Source organism: Danio aesculapii, chromosome 5, assembly GCF_903798145.1.
Source record: "Danio aesculapii chromosome 5, fDanAes4.1, whole genome shotgun sequence".
Classification (NCBI taxonomy): Eukaryota; Metazoa; Chordata; class Actinopteri; order Cypriniformes; family Danionidae; genus Danio; species Danio aesculapii.
In genome coordinates this window covers 67,879,920-67,900,267 of record NC_079439.1, presented here as the reverse complement: position 1 = coordinate 67,900,267, position 20,348 = coordinate 67,879,920, and the positions used below count along the sequence as shown (strand labels likewise).

General features: G+C 35.1%; 1 protein-coding gene across 1 annotated transcript; it reads left to right on the top strand.

Annotated features, from left to right (window-relative positions):
- The first annotated feature begins 2,562 nt into the window (after positions 1-2,562).
- stip1 (stress-induced phosphoprotein 1) lies at positions 2,563-19,793 on the top strand. Its single transcript, XM_056458768.1, has 14 exons — positions 2,563-2,629; positions 6,297-6,506; positions 7,420-7,561; positions 8,751-8,892; positions 9,549-9,717; positions 11,656-11,782; positions 12,991-13,093; positions 13,726-13,846; positions 14,927-15,023; positions 15,150-15,274; positions 15,735-15,771; positions 17,957-18,060; positions 18,143-18,315; positions 19,209-19,793. Exons 1-14 carry the CDS (start codon positions 2,621-2,623, stop codon positions 19,279-19,281), a joined length of 1,632 nt encoding a protein of 543 aa, XP_056314743.1. The 5' UTR covers positions 2,563-2,620; the 3' UTR covers positions 19,282-19,793.
- The last annotated feature ends 555 nt before the right edge of the window (positions 19,794-20,348 follow it).

Below are 20,348 nucleotides of genomic sequence, written 5' to 3'. Positions count from 1 at the left end.
CTAATAGAGTCTCTTAACACACACACACACACACACACACACACACACACACACACACACACACACACACACACACACACGTGTCATCTATTAGTGTGGATGATAAAAGACCATTTTTCATTCACAGGTACTTCACACTGTTTCATTAGTTTCAGCCCTGCACACCCAAGCAGCAATCAATAGTGTGAAATCAGTCTGTATACTCTACATAGTTTTTGTCACCACATATTTGGCTGTCCAACCTCCTGCATTTCTCCCATACACTTAGATTATGGGGCTCACAAACACCTTTTAATGTTGAACGTCTTGCAGACGTGAGTGTTGAGCTGCAATTATGAATGTTTACAAGGACAAAGACAATAGTTTGTGTGGTGAATAAACAACAAATTTACACAACTAATGTATTTGGTGCATATACATAAATAATAAATGGGCTGTGACACAAAAAGCCACCTGTGGATAATCAAGTAAAAAAAAGACAGCAATAGCAAAATTTACAATACAACAATAAAAACAAATGAATGGTTAAATGAAGGAATATTTTAATAGCCTAAACAAATACAATTTCCTTGATAACCCTTTAAAGAATATTTGTTTGACTAAAATCAGGGGCATTGCTAAGGGCGAAAGAGATTAGAGGCTTAGCCCCAAAGACCCCCCCCCCCCCCCCCCCCCAATTAAATAGAACTAATGTGACAATAAATGGTCTATATGCTATATGTTCTTTCAGTGATCTTAGGAAATTTCAGGAATAACGTCAATTTATAATTCGATGCTAACTGACATAGCATGTTACAGTAGAATATAGCTATAAAATAATAAGCTAGCTGCATGAACAACTATTACAGAAACAGATGTGTTATATCATATCTAGATAAATATGTCTAGATATCTAAATCATATCTAGAAAGTTAGTACAAATTTTTCTGAATATTTTGCATGCATTTACATTAATATGACACAAATTTTATTAATTACAGTTACTTTATTTCACCAAAACTACACACATTTTATACTGTGAAAAAAAATATTAAGCTTCATCAGTAGAAATATTCAATTTCGCGAAACAGTTGTATTATTACCTCATTAGCTTCAGCTCCTCAAAATAATGAATGAATAGGGGAATTACCAACCTATGCCACACATGACGTCACATGGGTTCAACTGCGTATACCGTTGCAAAAAAAGACTAGTTGCAATAGTAAACATGTCGTGTTGTGCGGTAGGATGCCAAATTCTAAAGTCCAAAAGTAAAAAACTTACATTTTACCATACACCACACTGCTTTTAATGCCAACCGCAGACGTCTTTTGCTAACAGCCATCAGAAGAGCTGAATGGAGTGAGGACCTAATTAAAAATGCTCAACTCTGCAGTTCTCATTTTATATCAGGCAAGTTCACGCTGTGCTGAATCACACACATTACTAGTTTTTGATTGCAGCAATGATTTCAGCAAAAACAGTTAAATATGGTTAATTAAACTGCGGACACTGAATGCTAAGAATGAAATGTAAAAGTGTACGTTCCCATACCCTACAGGTGCAGTTCGCTGTCAGAATGCAGTTGTTTTGCTTGTTGATGATTACCCAGGCCTTGTATAGCTCCGTCTTCTTTTCTTTGTCTTTGGCTAGGCAGAACCTTGGTTTTTAGCATAAACTAATATGGTAATTAATATATTAATTAACAAACAAGCATGTACTAACAAGTGATTAAAGTAGCCTTTATTCACACATGAACGTGACAACGTTGTATACAACTCATGTATACAACTCATGTATACAACTACTCATGTTGTAGTTAAAGTCAGTTCATGATTAGCTCATTAGTTCACAGTAATGTTTAGTTTACATATTAATATATCATTATTCAAGTACTGTTATAAGTGTTACCAAAGTGTCTTTTTTATTAATGATTTTGAGGTATATTATTTAAAAGTAGTTGCGCCAAAAATAAAGCAACTCACAAAAAATATTGGAACGAAATGTATATGTAAACATACAACATTTATAAACTTTACAGAACTTTAAAAAAATGTTTCCCATTTTTTACATTTAATTTATGCTCGTAAATTAGGCTATTAGACAAAAATAGCACGTTAACCCTGTCATTTAGCAGCGCACAGAATTCTAGCAAAGCTCTGGAACATTCAGCTTTACTTATCTCAACAACTTTAGCTCTCGTTTCACCAACAATAAACGGCTGGTCCAATCAGCGACGAGAGCGCTGCTTCTACTGTTGATAAATGTAACGTAACACTTTTTCAGTCCTTCTCGAATGTCACTTTTAGCCGGGTTGCCATCTGCAACGCATCGATTTATATTTTCATTTTCTAGAATTTTCTGGAGACTTTGATACACAGTTTGAGTCATAATTAAATATTTTATATTGTATTAGTGATTAATTACTTAGTCTGATTAGAAACTAAGTAAGGACGTGTTTGTACGAATGTTTATCAGTTTAAATTATATCATAACTTCAAACTTAACGAGTTAAAAACTTCACTTTTCATGAGGTAATAATTCAAGAACTGGCAACCCATCTCTCTGCTACATTGATAATAGGCAGAGAGGCGGGGCTTCGCTAGTGTCTTGGTAGATTCTGGAACATCATCCCCACGCTATGGAGAAAGTAAGTAACTTGTATTGAACAGCCTATTTTGCACATTCTGAAAAATATCTTTCCAGCATTACGGATTGAAACTATCCAAAGAGTGTTACATATTTGCTCGTTTTAAAGGCAGACGCGTTGTAGCTCGTTATAAACCGTATCAATGATAGTAAGTGCTAGTTTGCTAACAACGCGTTAGCATTTGAGTCTGACACGCTGCGCTTTAACCTGCAATCTGGGCGAACGATTCTTCTGCAACGGTTGTCTAGAAGACGGTGAGCATTAATTGTACAGATGTTGATGTTTTTGAATTGTGTGTTTATGCGACTGCTCGGTCACCTCCATCAGTTAGCAAGTTAGCATAAGCTCATGTCAGGTCTAGAGACTTCTGTGTGTGAATGGCTGAACGTCATTTCATTCAAGCTAGTCTTGCTGTTTTAAACGTAGCTGATGCATTTCTTATCCTTTTTCTATAGACCATTTTGAGGGATGTAAACAAACAATGGTCTCAACGTATTTACTATTTAACATGTTTTTATTTCTATAGCTTTTGAGGATCCAAAAAGAGCCACATATTGATAAATGATGTTATGATAGCTGTTTTAACATGAAGTTATGATTGAATTGCCTCTTGGTACAGTTATGAAATAGTTTGATAACAAGCAGGAAATGTTCATGGGCCAGTGGCATCACCACATTGAAATGATCTATTCAGTTAATATTATGTGCAACTGCATTAAAAAGGGCTAATGACATGGGTGCAAGATCGTGAGTTTATTTGAGAGTTTATTGTATATTTATAGCTCAGGATAATGCGAAAATGTCCTATTTATACTTTGTTTTCTAATATTTTCATTTCAGTGTGATTCTACAGTTATCACAGATCGCTGTTAAGTAATTTAATGACAGCTTTGATTTCAGAGGCAGTAGTCTTGTAAAGTACATGTGTTTGAATGCAAGTTGTGACGCTGCTTTTTATTCCAGCAGTTCACTATTTTCAAGAAATCCTCTTTAATAACAGTTGTTAGCCATACAAAGCTTAATCACTAAAATTGAAAATCAAATAGATGATCTAGTAGTTAAAGACAGGGTTTCTGCAGGGTCTTAAAGTCTTAATGTCTTAAATCTCAAAATACTAATTTTAGGCCTTAAAGTCTTAAATTTACTGAAATATTGTGTTGTTGGTATTACATCTTTTTTTTTAAGCAGGTCTTAATTTTCCTTTGTTCATGTATTACTACCAAATCTGACCAAAACCAATAAATCACTGACAATCATCTTAATAAAACTTTAAACTTTTTATTTAAAAAGTAAAAAATTAACTCTAGTTATTATAATGGTTTATTTTCCTTACAGTAGCATTTGTTTAAAAGTTCTCCATGTATTTACTGCTGAGGACACCGACCTGGACAGATTATTGTGCATAGATTTAGTTTATTATAGTTTTTAAAACTTTTTAAACATTTGTTCATTTTTAAAATTATTTTAAAGAAAGTTTATGATGGGAAAAAAACCGTGTATGGATGCAAGTAGAGCTTGCTTGTTTACACAATATTTAGTTAAGAAAAAATAGAAAATACTTTTATTATTATTATTGTATTATTAAATGTATTGAATTTTAAAAAAGAAATTGCCATTTCCATCTGGGCCATTTGAAAAATTTCTTAGTCTTTAGCTTTTTATGGGTCTAAAATTTCATTCATAATGGTCTTAAAAGTCCTAAATTTAACTCCGTGAAACTTGCAGTAAAGAGAGGACTTATTACGCCCCTTTTTACAAGATCTAAATCAAGTCTCTGATGTCTGTAGAGCAGGGGTGGCCAAACTTTTTCGTATGAATGGCTAAAAACCAAATATCATTAAGAGCTCGTGGCCGAAGGTAAATATACCAAACTATATTACAATTAAAGTTGTATAAGTAATTTTATAGTATATTTTATAATATTTCATAATAAATAAAATATTATTTTAAATCGTAATAACTAATGCAGTATACAATCACAACAAACAGTCACATTTACAGCACACAGTGGAGGTCAATGCTGAATACACTAGTCAAGTAGAATCTGCCACTGACTTGATTTGCTCACCAAATTCTCTGCGTTGTTGGGTGATAGTATGTACATTTAAACAATCTTATTTATTTACTCCATTTTTATTGCATTTAATTTTAGTTAACTTTTAATAATAAAACAACAAGGGTTACATTAAATTGGAATTGACAATCTCTAAACCATCGCCATAATTTTCCCTCTCTTCTCAGATAGGATGGTGGGCCAAATCAAAGGTTAGTTTGAGCCCTAGTTTGAGCATCTTTGCTCTAGAGTGTGTATGTGAAGTTTCTGCTCAAAATCCCCCACAAATAATGTTTTATAACTTTTTGAAACTGCCTCTTTTAAGCTATGATCCTAATTGTGCCGTTTTGATTCGTTTAAATTCAAGTGAGATTGTGGTCCTTTTTTAAAGAGGGTGGAGCTATAAATGCCTGCGTGTCAGCATAGTGACAGAATTAAAACCAAGACTAACTTAATATGCTAACGAGGGAGGGTTGTTGCCAGATCACATACGGTGCATCCAGAAATTAATGAAAATGATTTATACTATTTATTAAATTTCCCTTTAATTGTATTTTATTGATGTCTACTCGAGGATTGGTGGATTGCTGCACAGATGGTTGTCTTTCTGTAAGGTTCTCCTCTCTCCACAGAAGAACACTGGAGCTCAGACAGAGTGACCATTATTAATTATTCACCTATTAATCCCCTCCCTGACTAAGACCTTTCGTCCCCCATCACTCAGCTTAGATGGCCGGCCAGCTCTACGTTTCATGTGAATCGCTCAAGTTTGAAAATCTGAACTTCAGCGGACATTCACGCCGTGTTAACCAATCAGGAGCTTTCTCTTGTAGGGGCGTGCTTATGACATAGCGCCTGTTGTTGGTATCCCAGGGGGAAATCCTCCTGCCTACACCGACAACAGTTCATCAAACTGGGCTCTGCTCAGTCGGACGCACCGCTGAAGGCCTCCATCATCTAGGTTAAGTTTCTGGAGGAGTTTGAGCTCACAGAGCTGGGTGCACCTCTAAAAGAATCTAGTGGACTCGGACACTTCTCCAAATGAATCAATGCTGTTTATTAGCCTTCATAAAGCACATAAACACAGTTATTGTTACAATAAAATCTATGTTAGCCATTTAGCAAAGAAGCTACAGTCACCGGGCAGACAGAAGCCCTGCCCATGACGCGAATGAATGAAACGCGTGAATGAAGCGAGTAAACTTATATGTTCACGTGTCTATTTACACATGATTTATCCGCGCGTTCCGTGTCTGGTGTGAACACAGCATTAAAGCTTCACGGCAAAGGCTGTGAATACTTCTGTACATGTGATTTTTCAGGTTTTTTATTTTTAATAAATTTGCAACAATTTCAATAAGTCTTTTTTCACATTGTCATTATGGGGTATTGTGTGTAGAATGTTGAGGAAACGAATGAATTTAATCTGTTTTGGAATAAGGCTGTAACATAATGTGGAAAAGTGAAGCGTTATGGATACTTTCCGGATGCACTGTTTGTGTTGTAAGTCCATATATTGATTATTGAACAGGCCTAGTCTCAGCAACTTCCAGTTTTCTTTTCCTGACATTTAATATTAAATGTATGTGTTTTTGAATCTTTCTTTCTCCATAGGTATCGCAACTGAAGGATCAAGGAAACAAGGCGCTGAGCGCAGGAAACCTTGAAGAGGCGGTTCGGTGCTACACAGAGGCTCTGACCTTAGACCCCTCTAATCATGTCCTCTTCAGCAACCGATCTGCAGCTTATGCCAAGAAGGGTGATTACGACAATGCCCTGAAAGATGCCTGCCAAACTATAAAGATCAAGCCAGACTGGGGCAAGGTAGGTTTGTTATTGCTGCTATTGTCTCTCTTTCCCTGATATCTCCTGTCTGGCAGTCAGATGATTTCCAAAATTAGGTCAAATTGACACTTGGCAAAGCCTCATACCCTCCCATTGTCAATTTGTTTTTTGTTTTTTTAAATTGTTGCTTAAAATGGAGCATGGAGGCTTACTCACTATTATAAATGAGAAAACAGAAAATATGAGAACGTAAACAAGAAAATGGGAAGACAAGACTGAGAATTTATATTTTCTGGAAAATTCATGTAGAATTCAGGCAAGCATCAAATGAATTTAAATTACATATTCAGAATGAATAAGAGACTTCAAATTAAAGACTGAAGTTCTAGTCTGCAGATAGTTAATACATATCAGCATCAGCTGGTGAATGAGACTGGATATCAACTACGTCTGAAGCCTGATTTATACTTTCGCCTGGCGCCACGTAGCGGACCTCCGCTGACTGCGTGCGCACCTCACTAAACAGACGAGGCTTTTATACTTGACGCGTTTGCCGTTGTGATATTCTTTAAGACGACAGGGGGCAGTCAAAAGAAAACACACCGTAAAATCGACCAGATAAACAGAGAAGTAGGACGTTTCCGGAACCATGCCATATCATTAATATCGTTCAAGATTTTTAGTGCTTTCATACATTTCATAATGTCAATTTTGTTGTTGTTGTTGTTGTTGTTATCATTATTATTATTATTATTTATTGTTTATATATTTTGGAAATTATTAAAAAAAACGTAATTTAATTGCTCTTTCTGCCTGCTTGGCTTCTATTTTTTTATTTATGTAACTTGAACTATTCAGTTTTTGCATGTAAATAGCCTTTAATGTTGACATGGCAATAGACAAAACGGCTATCTTTTTCCTGAGCCGTAATCTTTATTATTCTTTTGTTAAGGGTTACTCAAGAAAAGCTGCTGCTTTAGAGTTTCTTGGGCGACTAGAAGATGCCAAAGCGACCTATCAGGAGGGTTTACGTCAGGAGCCGTCCAATCAACAGCTCAAGGAGGGACTTCAAAACATGGAAGCACGGTTAGCAGGTAAAAGAGGATCAGTCTTTCTGATATAACTGAATAATAATAAATATTCATTGTCAGTGCATTGTGTGCTTTATACAGGGTATATGCAAGAATCCTAAAGTTAATTTCAATAGCTTTTTAAGACTTTTAAAGACCTTCTCGGAATATTTTAAGACCTCGTCGCCACTTTAAGTTCTAATCAGTGGCAAACCTCTAACTCAAACAGTTGTAGTTAAATCAGTGGAGCACAACCATGCAACATAACTCAGACAAGCTTGGAAGAAGCAAAGCTTGAAAGAATAAATTATGCAGTTGTTTTCAGTGACTGGCTTCAGCCACTGTTTAAACTCTTCTTTCTAGTTTCTTTTGCGTCCAGGAGTATGCAAACTTACATTTTCCCATTTTGCCATCTGTTTTGCTCTGTTTTCTCAATGTGGGGAGCATCACTTCATCTTCCCGCGTTTGTCGCGAATTACGTGACATCACCCGGACGGAGAAGCTTGGCCCCAGCCTGAACCAATCGCGTGGATCGAGCAAACCATTGCTAATATGAGAAGGAAAATAAATATATTTATGCTTTTTTGGAGTCAAACACTAGACAAAGCTTGAACAAAATTTAAGACCTCGTAAAAACATAATTAAGACTTTTTAATACCTTTTAAGGGCCTTAATTTTCTCATAATTGATTTGTCAACTCTTAATACTTAAGACGCCACGGACACCCTGTTGATAGGTTTTTTTTCCTCCCACCCAGCTGCGCAAAGGTTTTCTTTTTTTTTTTTTTTTTTTTTTTTTTTTTAGGTCCAGTTGTCAATTTGGTTTTTATAAGTTCTTGCTTAAACTAGAACATCGAGGCTTACCCACTATTATGAGAAAACGAAAAATATGAGAACGTTAACAAGATAATAGAAGACTAGACTTAAAAGACTGGGAAAATTAATATTTTGTGGAAAATGAATGTGCTGAATCCAGACAGGAAAATCAAATGAACATATTCAGACGAATTTAGTGTATTGTGCTCTGTATAGGGTTTTTTTTCTCCCACCCACCTACTACCCACCTGCACAAATGTCTTTTTTAGGGCTCTCTCTATATTCTTTTATTTTTTTATCTTCAAAGTTTTTTTTATTTATTTTTTTTAGTTAATGCAGAGGAGAGTGATAAGAAACAAAGCGATTCACTGTGGTGATTTTTGTCATGCTCTTTATAGAAAGGAAGATGATGAACCCATTTTCAATTCCCAACCTGTATGAGAAGCTGGAGGGCGACTCTCGGACACGAGCGCTGCTGTCTGACCCCAGCTACAGGGAGCTGCTGGAGCAGCTCAGGAACAAACCCTCAGAGCTCGGCACGTAGGTGCTCTGTGTGCTGTTCTAGTGCTTGCTTTCTCTTTCCATCTTTTTATATTGTACTACAGCCAATCTATAAAATATATAGGCAATTTTATTTTGATATTTATATAGTTATTATATTAAAGTGCTCGGCATAAGTGAGTAGTTTTATTTCAATGCACCAAAAATATTGCTTATATTGACTGAGACATCAACAGATATGTTCATATATCTAAAATTATTGTCATTATTCTTTATTTATTTATTAAAAAATGTGAGTAATAAAAATGTATTACTAAAATGTAACTCCCAGTGTGCACAGATTTACTAGGTTAGTAAGAGTAATGTCAACAGTAATGTTTTTTTATTTTTTATTTTGTTTTATTTATTTTGTGCTCAAATACATTTTAACATTCCAGTTAAATGAGAAGTTCTTAAGTAGCCTAATTTAGTCTATTTAAAATTGAAGGTCAAGCAGAGAGCAGTCCATTATGGGATGTATTATCCCAGAGAATGTTCTCTTGCACCGCACATATTGGAAATATTATACTATTGTTACTTGAGAACGCGGAAAACAATTTCTTCTATAAATGGGCGCAGCAATCCTTCTGTATCGTAAGACTCTTTGTTTTAACTTCTAGTCATCGCCATTGTTGTTTTATTTTAAATGATTATAGGAAGCTGCAGGATCCTCGTGTGATGACCACTCTTTCGGTGCTGCTGGGACTGGATCTTTCTGGCATGGATGAAGAAGAGGAACCGACCCCGCCACCTCCCCCTAAACCCAAAGAGACCGCTCCTCCTCCTCCTCCTAAAGAGGAAGACCTGCCGGAGAACAAGAGAATGGTACTGCTGCCAAAACACATATGGTTTGGTCTAGTTTTTCGTTGCATGGTACGACTTGGTCCAGCTCACTTTTAAGGGGTTTTCCATACCCCCGTGTGCAATATGTAAGTTTTTGTTTTGTTTTGTTTGAGCCATCTGATAGTAAAACGTAACATGATAGCGGTGTGTCAATTCTCAATATAATATTGAGCGGTTCGATAGGACCTCTACTAGGCATTGAGCAATATGGCTTTTTTTCTTTTATTACCAGATTTAAGTTAATTTTTTTAATAGTATTCGCTACTTCAAAATTCCCTTTTGGTATAAGATCTCCTGAGAATTTCCCCCTTCGGGTTAAAGTACAATCAGAAACAAGCCAAAATGGAAAGATGACCGGTAAGATGACAACGCAAGCGTAGTGTATGGGTGTGTATGGATGTTTCCCAGAGATGGGTTGCAGCTTGAAGGGCATCCGCAGCGTAAAACGTGCTGGAAAAGTTAGCGGTTCATTCCGCTGTAGCGACCCTTGATTAATAAACGGACTAAGCCGAAAAGAAAATGAATGAATGAGATATCATTTAATGTTTAAAGGTTTTTGTTTGATTGTACTTATTTTTATTTATTTATTTATTTTTTTTAAACAAAAGCCAGGAAGTCTATCTAAAAGCTCGTACACACCGGGACGCTTTTCGTTTGCGTTTATCATCGGCACTTCACGAGACGTTTTTCCGCATTCAAACCAAAGCGATTTTCACTGGCGTCTAGCAGAAGAGTATGCAAAATCACTCCTTGACGTTAGATGGCGCTCCACAACTTTAAGCTTCTGATACCCCGCTTATAACACAGAAGAAGAGGAAGTTCACACACTTGTTGTTAAAGTTACTGGTGACTCGAACAAGCATGGATGGTTCAAGTAGCAGCTCCAGCTCTAGCGAAATGATTATTGTTCACAGAGCAATAAGCAGCTCCACTTTCATATCGCCTCTGGGCTTCTTCTTCAATATGCGCTCGCATTGACAGCTTTGTGCTTGAGTGCCTTAAAGTGCTGTTTACTGTAACTTCAGCATCTCGGTGCACGTGAACAAAAGTGCCAATCTGATTGGATGAGAAGGTTATGACGCGGCGCGTTAAAACACATAAACGAGCATGAGGCGTTTCTTTAAAAATGACGCTTTTACGCCTGCTGTTTTGCGCGTTGATGTGCACGATCACATTGGCGCCCCTTATTTAGTCACGAGGCATTAAACGTCGACGGAAAACGTGAGCAAAAAATGTCTCTGTGTGCATGGGCCATTACTCTGTCTAAAGTCTTAAACATAATTTGGTTGTTTAAGTGTAAAACTACATGAAAAGTCAGTGAAATATAAGTAGCAGACAATCGTGGAATCCACTTGAAAATATTATGGTAAAATAAATGTTCAAATTTTGAAGACATGGCAGGGGGCAATGTAGTTTCATGCAGTGCATCTTGTGTACAGTAAAAAAAAATCTCAAATTTTAACACAAGAATGCATGATTATATGCTGTCATGGCTTTGCAATCAAAAAATGTCTTCATAATGGAAATCAATGGGCCAAAAACATCCACCAACCTAACGAAAGGATAGTCAATTTGCCCAGAGTATATTGAGTTTTTGAAAACTTCCAAAGCATTTCCCCAAAATATGTCAAAATAAAAGATTTGTCACCAAACATCATTCCATTTGCTGAAACACAGAGGAAGTTGTGGCCAAATTAAGCCTCAAAATGACTTCAGCATGGATGAAAACATCCCCAACAGCACACAAGGGTTAAAGACACTGTAGTTACATGCAGAAAAAGGTAGATAAATCCCACCCATATTGAACTACAGTGGTAAAAGTGAGTCTTGCTAAGCCAAATCAAGCCATGCAGCCGGAAACACTGCATTTGATTGTGTCCTGACAGTAACGGTCTGATTAAAGTATGTCTGTTTCTCCAGGCCTTGAAGGAGAAGGAGCTGGGAAACGCAGCGTACAAGAAGAAAGATTTTGCTACTGCACTGAAGCATTATGAAGAAGCTATAAAGCATGATCCCACCAACATGACCTATCTGTCAAACCAAGCAGGTAAGATTTATACTAGCATTAGAGCTGTTGTGTGAGTGCTGATGGATGCACTAATGCTCATAGGCTGGAGGTTCAAGTCTAGCCGTATAATTGGTTTTGGTTATATTCTTCCAATAAATCTTAACTCAAAACTAAAATAAGAAAGGCCAAACAAAATAATGGATTATGCTGTAGCTTAGGAGAGTGGTTCTCAGAGTGTACATTAGAAGTCAGTTGTTCATCTAATATAGTACAAACTTTGGTCACACTTGCATAATGTAGAATTCATACTGTTAACAATTAAATAAGACTATAAGCTCAAACTATTAGCTGATTATTAATTGTTATTAATGTAATGGTTGGGATGGATCTTCCACGTATTGTTTCATGTGTGGTTCATGTTTAATTTAAAGTCTAATATAGGAAGAAACCACCCGAACTGCTCTCACAAATGCACCTCAATTATAAGTAGATGCTTATTTATACATGTTTTAAAGCAGGGGTGTCCACACTCTGTCCTGGAGGACCAGTGTCCTGGAAAGTTTAGCTCCAACCCTAATCAAACACACATGAACAAGCTAATCTAGCTCTTACTAGGTAGACTAGAAACTTCCAGGCAGGTGTGTTAAAGTCAACAAGACACCGGCCCTCCAGGACCGACTTTGGACACCCCTTTAAAGCCACATCAGCAGCATTGGCTATATTCGTGCCAACACTTGTACTAAGTAATCAATATATTATTTGCAATCATATCTGTTTCCTAAAGTCTGCATGAACCGGAAGTTGCTGAGACTTTTATTTCAGTATGTTGATGAACTTCCAAATAAGACTGAATATTGAGTTGCATAGCAAACTAATGGTTAAGGGGTTTTTGTATTAATATGCAGTTGCTATGGAAATGCAGGTTGACGTCAACAGAAGAACCCTCACTCCAAACACTGAAGCAAATGAGCAGAATTTCATTGCCAATTACCACAACCACTACATTTTTATTTCAATATATTAACTTGCACGGATGAATTATTCACTTTAAGAATAACAAAGTAGCTAACAAATTAAACATTGTAAATTGATTTCAAGTGGATTTAAATCATGCATTGTACAAAAACATAGAAACAACGCTGCTAAAAAGTCATACGAGATCTTTCAATTTGATCAGTGGTAAATATTGTAAAATTCCGTATAAGTAGATACTTGTTAATTGTTTCTGTTTTTTTTTTGTCCATAAGCTGTGTATTTTGAAAAGGGGGATTTCGATAAGTGCAGAGAGCTTTGTGAGAAGGCCATTGATGTGGGCAGAGAGAACAGGGAAGATTACAGACAGATTGCAAAGTAAGTTTGTTTTCTGTACTAGATGGTTATGGTCTATTGTCAGAGTTTTTCTATTTTAAAATGTTAACATGTTGGTGTTGTTCGTATTATTTCAGACTCTTGGTTCCATATCCTAAAACGAGTCACAAAATACAAAAAAAATAAACTAATACAATCATAAATAATGCATATTACAACACCATTTGAAGAAACATACAAACATTTATTACAGGGCTTCCAATACCAGGAGTGGTACTTCGTGTCACTTAGTGTGGCATCCCTTAAAACGGTTATAAATGCATTTTTGTGAGATATTCATACAGATAAAATCATGCATACATTTTCATAACACAACATAAGGAGTGGGGAATGTCATGTAAAAAAAATCTGACCACCTTACGAACCTAAGCTAAATTTGCTGAGCATCAATAAATGGAGCTTTCATAAATTCAGCTTTTCATCACAAATGCACGGTATATAATTAACTACTATAAGCTATAAAAACAGCTATTTTAATATCATCTGTGTACACATTTACAAGCCAAAACATTTGCGTGACCATACAATTTAAAACACATTTGACTTTAACTGCCTTTGCTTTGCTTTATAATATGCACCTTTATTCTTATCTGTCTCTTCCTGTCTTTCTGCAGGGCATATGCCAGGATTGGCAACTCATACTTTAAGCAGGAGAAATACAAAGAGGCTGTCCAGTTCTTTAATAAGAGTCTGACGGAGCATCGCACACCTGATGTCCTCAAGAAGTGCCAAGAGGTCACTCTCATTTTTGCAGAAACACCACTTATTTATTTTCCCTTTAGATCAGTCATATTTCACTTTAACAATGTTAATAATCATTTAAACAAAATCAAATCTCTTATTTGATTGTTTTCATCAACTAAATAAGAGATTTGATTTTGTTTAAATGATTGTGTTAGTAAATTACATCGTCTTAATGTAATACTGTGGCAATACAGCAAACATATGCTTATTTACAAGGGCGTAACTTTTTTTTTTGTAGGGGGACATAAAATTGAGAGAAATCTTTTGAATTTAAATTCTATTTTCTGCATTTCTATATATTTAGGTACTGCGGTGATGCAAAATGCAGGGAAAAATTAGCTGATCAAACAAACTTAATTCAAACTAACCTAAAGATGTCAAAAACTATTATTAACTGTGTGATGATACATATTTTGTAATATCAATTGCTGATGTAAATCAGCTAAATTAATATGTAGAAAAATTATATGAAAACGTTGATCATTATTTTATTAATTGTAACAAAAAAAAACGTGTTTTAGTTCCTGATGCTAATTTTCTGTGCAGCACAAATTCCTAAACATTAGACCAGGGATGTCCAAACTCGGTCCTGGAGGGTCCTGCATATTTTAGCTCCAACCCTAATCAAACACACCTGAAGCAGCTAATCCAGCTCTTACTAGATGTACTAGAAAGTTCCAGGCAAATGTGTTGAAGCAAGTTGGAGCTAAACACAGCAGGACACCGGCCCTCCAGGACCGAGTTTGGACACCCCTGCATTAGACCAACAAAACAGGATTTTGTAAGTCCCCTCTTTTGGTTGCAGTTACACCCCTGCTCAATTATAGTAGTACTGAGAGCAAAATAAGAGTCCAAGTAAAGGACTTAATCTCAGAATTAATATATTTCTATATGTTCTCTTATTAATTGGTACGAGATGAACTTTTGCTTTAGTATATATGTGAACTTACAAAAAACTAATCTGAAAAACAATATACGTTTACATTTTATAATTTTTTTTTTTAATTTCTAAGCTCTGTTCACTCTAGAAGTTGTATCTTGGATTTTATCATATCTTGTGTTCACTTGCAGGCGGAGAAGATTTTGAAGGAACAAGAGAAGGTGGCCTATATCAACCCAGATTTGGCCCTGGAAGAAAAAACCAAGGGCAACGATGCCTTCCAGAAGGGTGTGTATATCAATCAAATTGATCCTACACATGAATGTTATCTCCCATAGGACGTTCCAGTTTAAAAGGATTTGATTTGAAATGGCTACATTGTGACAAACCATTCTGTTGGTGTCTCTTGTATAGGTGATTATCCTTTGGCCATGAAACATTACTCAGAGGCCATCAAGAGAAATCCATACGATGCGAAACTCTTCAGCAACAGAGCCGCCTGCTACACCAAACTGCTGGAGTTTCAGCTGGCCCTCAAGGTACAATCACACACATACAGTTGAAGTACGAATCATTAGCTCTCCTGTGATATGTTAATTATTTTACTATAATTCTTTTAAATATTTCCCAAGTGCTGTTTAATATAGAGAATATTTTAAAAATACATTATTTTTAAAATCTAATAATAGTTTAAACGGGATCTGATACCTGGTTTCTTTTGTCTTTGCCATGATGACAGTACATTGTTTTACTAGCTATTTTGTAACATACTAGTTTTCAGTTTAAAATGCAATTTAAAGACTTAACTAGGTTGGTAGGTTAACTTTCAGTTATTTGTAACTGTGATTTATTCTGTAGCTTATTGAAAATATATATATTTCTTAAGGGGGGTAATAATATTAACCTGTAAAAATAGTGAGACGTTCTCCAGAAGGAAAAAATACTGTTGAAAATTTCTGTCTTGTCTTTATTAACCATAAGTGTTTGGTCATTTTTCAGGACTGTGAGGAATGCATCAACCTGGACTCTACCTTCAGTAAGTAATTTAAAAAAAACGTAAACAATATATTTATAATTTTTTTACTGTTTGCAAATTAAAACAGGTCACACACTATATATAACAATCATATAAGCACAGCAAATATTTTACACCGCAATTTCCCTCCTGTCACCACATCCCAAAACAGAGGAAATTCCAACATTTGAAAGACAAACCAATGGATAGAGAATGAAAGCCAAAGAAAGCAAAAGGGTATGAAAGAGAAAGCGAAAGATGATGAAAAAGAAAGAGGAAGAAGAAAGAGAAAACGAAGAAGGATGTAAGTGAAAGATGATGAAAGAGAAAGTGATAGAGGATGAAAGGGAAAGAGAAAAAGTTAAAGATAAAGCGATAGAGGGTGAAAGAGAGAAAGTAAAAGATAGTGAAAGAGAAAGCGATAGAGGATGAAAGGGAAAGCAAAAGAGAACGAAAGTAAAAGATAGTGAAAGAGAAAGCGATAGAGGGTGAAAGGGAAAGTGAAAGGGAATGCGATAGAGGATAAAAGGGAAAACAAAAGAGTACGAAAGATGAAAGGGAAAGAGGAGGATAAAAATAAAACAAGATGATAAAAGTGAAAGAGGATGAAAGAGCGAAGATGATGGAAAAAGTGAATATAAGGGAAAGCAAAAGAGTATAAAAGATGAAGAAAAAAAGAAAATGATAGAGGATAAAAGGGAAAGTGAGAGAACACGAAAGATGAAAGAAAAAAATGAGAGTGGATGTAAGGGAAAGTGAAAGATGATTAAAGGGAAAAAGGAGAATGAAAGTAAGTGAAAGATGAAAGAGAAAAAGCAAAAGAAGATAAAAGTGAAAGGTGAAGAAACGGAAAAGGAGAATGAAAAAGCGAAAGATGATGAAAGAGAAAGCAATAGAGGATGAAAGGATGATGGAGCATGAAAAAGTGAAGATGATAAAAGGGAAAGAGGGTGAAAAAATGAAAGTGATAAGAGGATTAACGGGAAAGCAAAAGAGTATGAAAGATTGCGAAAGATGAAAGAAAAACGATAGAGGATGAAAGGAAAAGTGAAAGAACGCAAAAGATGATGAAGGGGGAAAAAGGAGAAAAGAAAGCGAAAGATGAAAGTGAAATTGAAAGATGATGAAAGAGAAAGCAGTAGAGGATGAAAGTGAAAGAGAAAGCAAAAGAGAATGAAAGTGAAAGATGATGAAAGGGAAAAAGGAGAATGAAAGAAAGCGAAAGAAGATGAAAGAGAAAGCTGTAGAGGATGAAAGAGAAAGCAAAAGAGAATGAAAGTGAAAGATGATGAAAGGGAAAAAGGAGAATGAAAGAAAGCGAAAGAAGATGAAAGAGAAAGCAGTAGAGGATGAAAGTGAAAGAGGATGAAAGAGAAGGCAAAAGAGAATGAAAGTGATAAGAGAAACAGGATAAAAGAGATAGAGAATGAATGAATGAAAGACAAAGATGACAGCGAAAAGAATGAAAGCAAAAGGAAAGAGTGAATAGAGGATGAAAGTGAGAGAAAGTCAAAAAGAGGAATAAAGTGAAAATGACAAAGCAAGGGAAAGTGAAAAAAATGAATGAATAAAGAGAGAAAGAATGAATGAAAAAAACAAGTAGAGGATGAAAGACAAAAGACTAAGTGAAAGAGAAAGTGAAAGAAAACATTTATGAAAGAAAAGAGTGGATGAAAATGAAAAAGAATGAAAAAGGGAGAAGGAGAACAAAAGATGATGAGAGAGAGAGAAAGGAAGAGATTGAAGGAAAAAGTATGAAAGAATGAAATCGAATGAAAGAAAGGATGGATGTGTCTGTGCTAATAGCCTAGTGGTTAAGTGCGGCGACATATAGCACCATGGTGCTCACGGCGATCCAAGTTTGATTCCCGGCTCGAGGTCCTTTGCCGACCCTTCCCCTCTCTGCTCCCAATAATTTCCTGTCTGTAATCTCCACTTTCCTATCCAAATTAAAGGTGAAAAAAGAACTGAGGAGAGAAAAATACGAGAAAATATCAAATTAAAAATAAAAGTCAAGTACAGGGCTTTTTCAAGTCTGTAAAGGAGTATGTGATATCATTACCCTTCTCACGCAAAGCTTGTGTTTCCACCAGTTACCAACATTGACTTGGACAAAGTGATGTACATTATTTCTTTTTAACCACCATGTCTGTTAATGAATGTTTTTTCAAAAGCATTTCACACTCTCCACTCCTGCTTCATTCAGTTAAGGGTTACACACGTAAAGGAGCCGCACTGGAGGCCATGAAGGACTTCTCCAAAGCAATGGATGTGTACCAGAAAGCTCTAGAGCTCGACTCAAACTCAAAGGTTTGCAAGAACTGCTCTGTGATTGATGGCAAGGAGATTTATGAGGATTGTGCTGGTGAATATTATAATTCTGTTGCTACAGGAGGCCACAGAGGGCATGCAGCGCTGTATGGTAAGCCAAGCCATGCGTAACGACAGTCCAGAGGATGTGAAACGGAGGGCCATGGCGGATCCAGAGGTGCAGCAGATCATGAGTGACCCTGCCATGCGCATGATCTTGGAGCAGATGCAGAAAGACCCACAGGCCCTCAGCGAGTAAGACACAACTCAAATATTTAATATAAGCCTTTTTTTTTTTTTTTTTGTGCGTCTCAATCCAGCCATCTGTAGCCTTCTGTGTTGCTTTTTTTAGAACTGAGCTGGAGGGGTTAGAGTTTTGAGATGCATAAAATATGTAGCACGTTATGGGGAAGCTTTGAGAAACCTTTTAATTTTTTTATATATATATATATATATATAATAATTTTTTAAAATGTATTTATTTATTTTTATATTTATTTATTTATTTTTATATTTTTTTATTTATTTTTATATTCATTTATTTATTTATTTTTATATTCATTTATTTATTTATTTTTATATTCATTTATTTATTTGTTTATTTTTTTATATTCAATTATTTATTTGTTTATTTTTTATATTCAATTATTTATTTTTATGTTTTTATATTTACTTTTTTTAGCTTTATTTACATTTATTTTTACACAAATTTGAGTTTTATTTATCTTTGTGATTTTTTTTATTTTTTTATTTTTTTATTATTATTTATTGATTTTTTTTTTATATTTACTTTTTTATATTTATTTTTATTTGTATATTTTTTTATATTTATTTTTTTATATTTACTTGTATATGTATGTATGTATGCATGCATAATTTTTACATTTATTTATTTTATTTAGTTATTTTTTTTTAGTTAAGTTATTTTTATACTTTGTCTTTTATTCATCTATTTTATATTTATTTATTCATTTATTTTTATATCTATTTATTTATTAGATTTATTTGTATTTTTATATTTACTATATTTTATATTTATTTAGATTTTATTATTTCTATGTAATTTATATTTATGTACCAAAATTGTAAGGAGCCGGTGTTAGGCATGTTCTTGAATTTCATAATTGTCTTTTCTTCTATCCATCCAGTCATCTAAAGAACCCTGTCATCGCTCAGAAAATTCAGAAACTGATAGATGTTGGGTTGATAGCCATTCGGTGATCAGAGGAACCAGAAGAAAACCAGGACATTATTCATCTACACGACAACAACAAAAGAAGACTGCAAGTGATGGCGGCAACGTTCCAAACTAATTATTTACTCCAAGTTTAACAAGCAGCCTAACCCTTCTCCTCCCACTCTTCCCAATTGGATTTTTTTAATTGCCTTAATTGGATTGAAAATGCGACAACATTGATCTTTTCTGCACTTCATTCGCTAGTGTCACTTGTCCAGTCATGGTTTTCAGACATGCCAGTGTTCATGGAGTAAAGTTATGTGAGAGTATCTAGCCTTAGACACCAGTGGGTTAAAAGAGTGGTTTTGAGCATTCGCATTAAAGCAGTTTTTTATTTTATTATGTTTATTTTTTGTATTTAATTTTTTACATCTCGGTATTTGGCTTTTTCTGAATATCATTTCATAATGCATCTAAACAAATTTGTCTTTCTGAATCTGTCCACTTTTGACTGTGTATGGTGGGTTTGTTTTGCTCTGGATTGGAGGAGAAGCGGGAAATGTCGGCACATTAGCACGCCAGCAGTTATTAATTTTCACAATGTAGGCCTGTTAGAAATCTGTCCGTCTCTAAATCTTGCCATTATTGTATTATATAATGCACTTCTGTGTGTGGGAGAGAGAGCGAGAGAGTTTCATGGCTCAGAGGGCTTGTTCACATCTGTTTGGCTTCAGTTCATATTTTGCCATCAATTAACTGACTGTGATTTTTAGCATCACCATATTGAAACGTGACATCAGTTTAATAAAGTTCTGGATCCATGAACTTGTGTGATTTTATATATATATATATATTTTTTTCTTTTGTAACTTGTAGTCAGGGTATATTTATTATGACATGATTTGGCTATTAAATACATACTTAAGAGAGTGGCATATGAACCATTATGCAATGTGCGGTTGTAGCACCCTCACCTGTTTATTTTTTTCTTTAAATTATATATATATATATATATATATATATATATATATATATATATATATATATATATACATGCACACACACACACACACACACACACACAGTTAAAGTCAAAATTATTAGCCCCCAT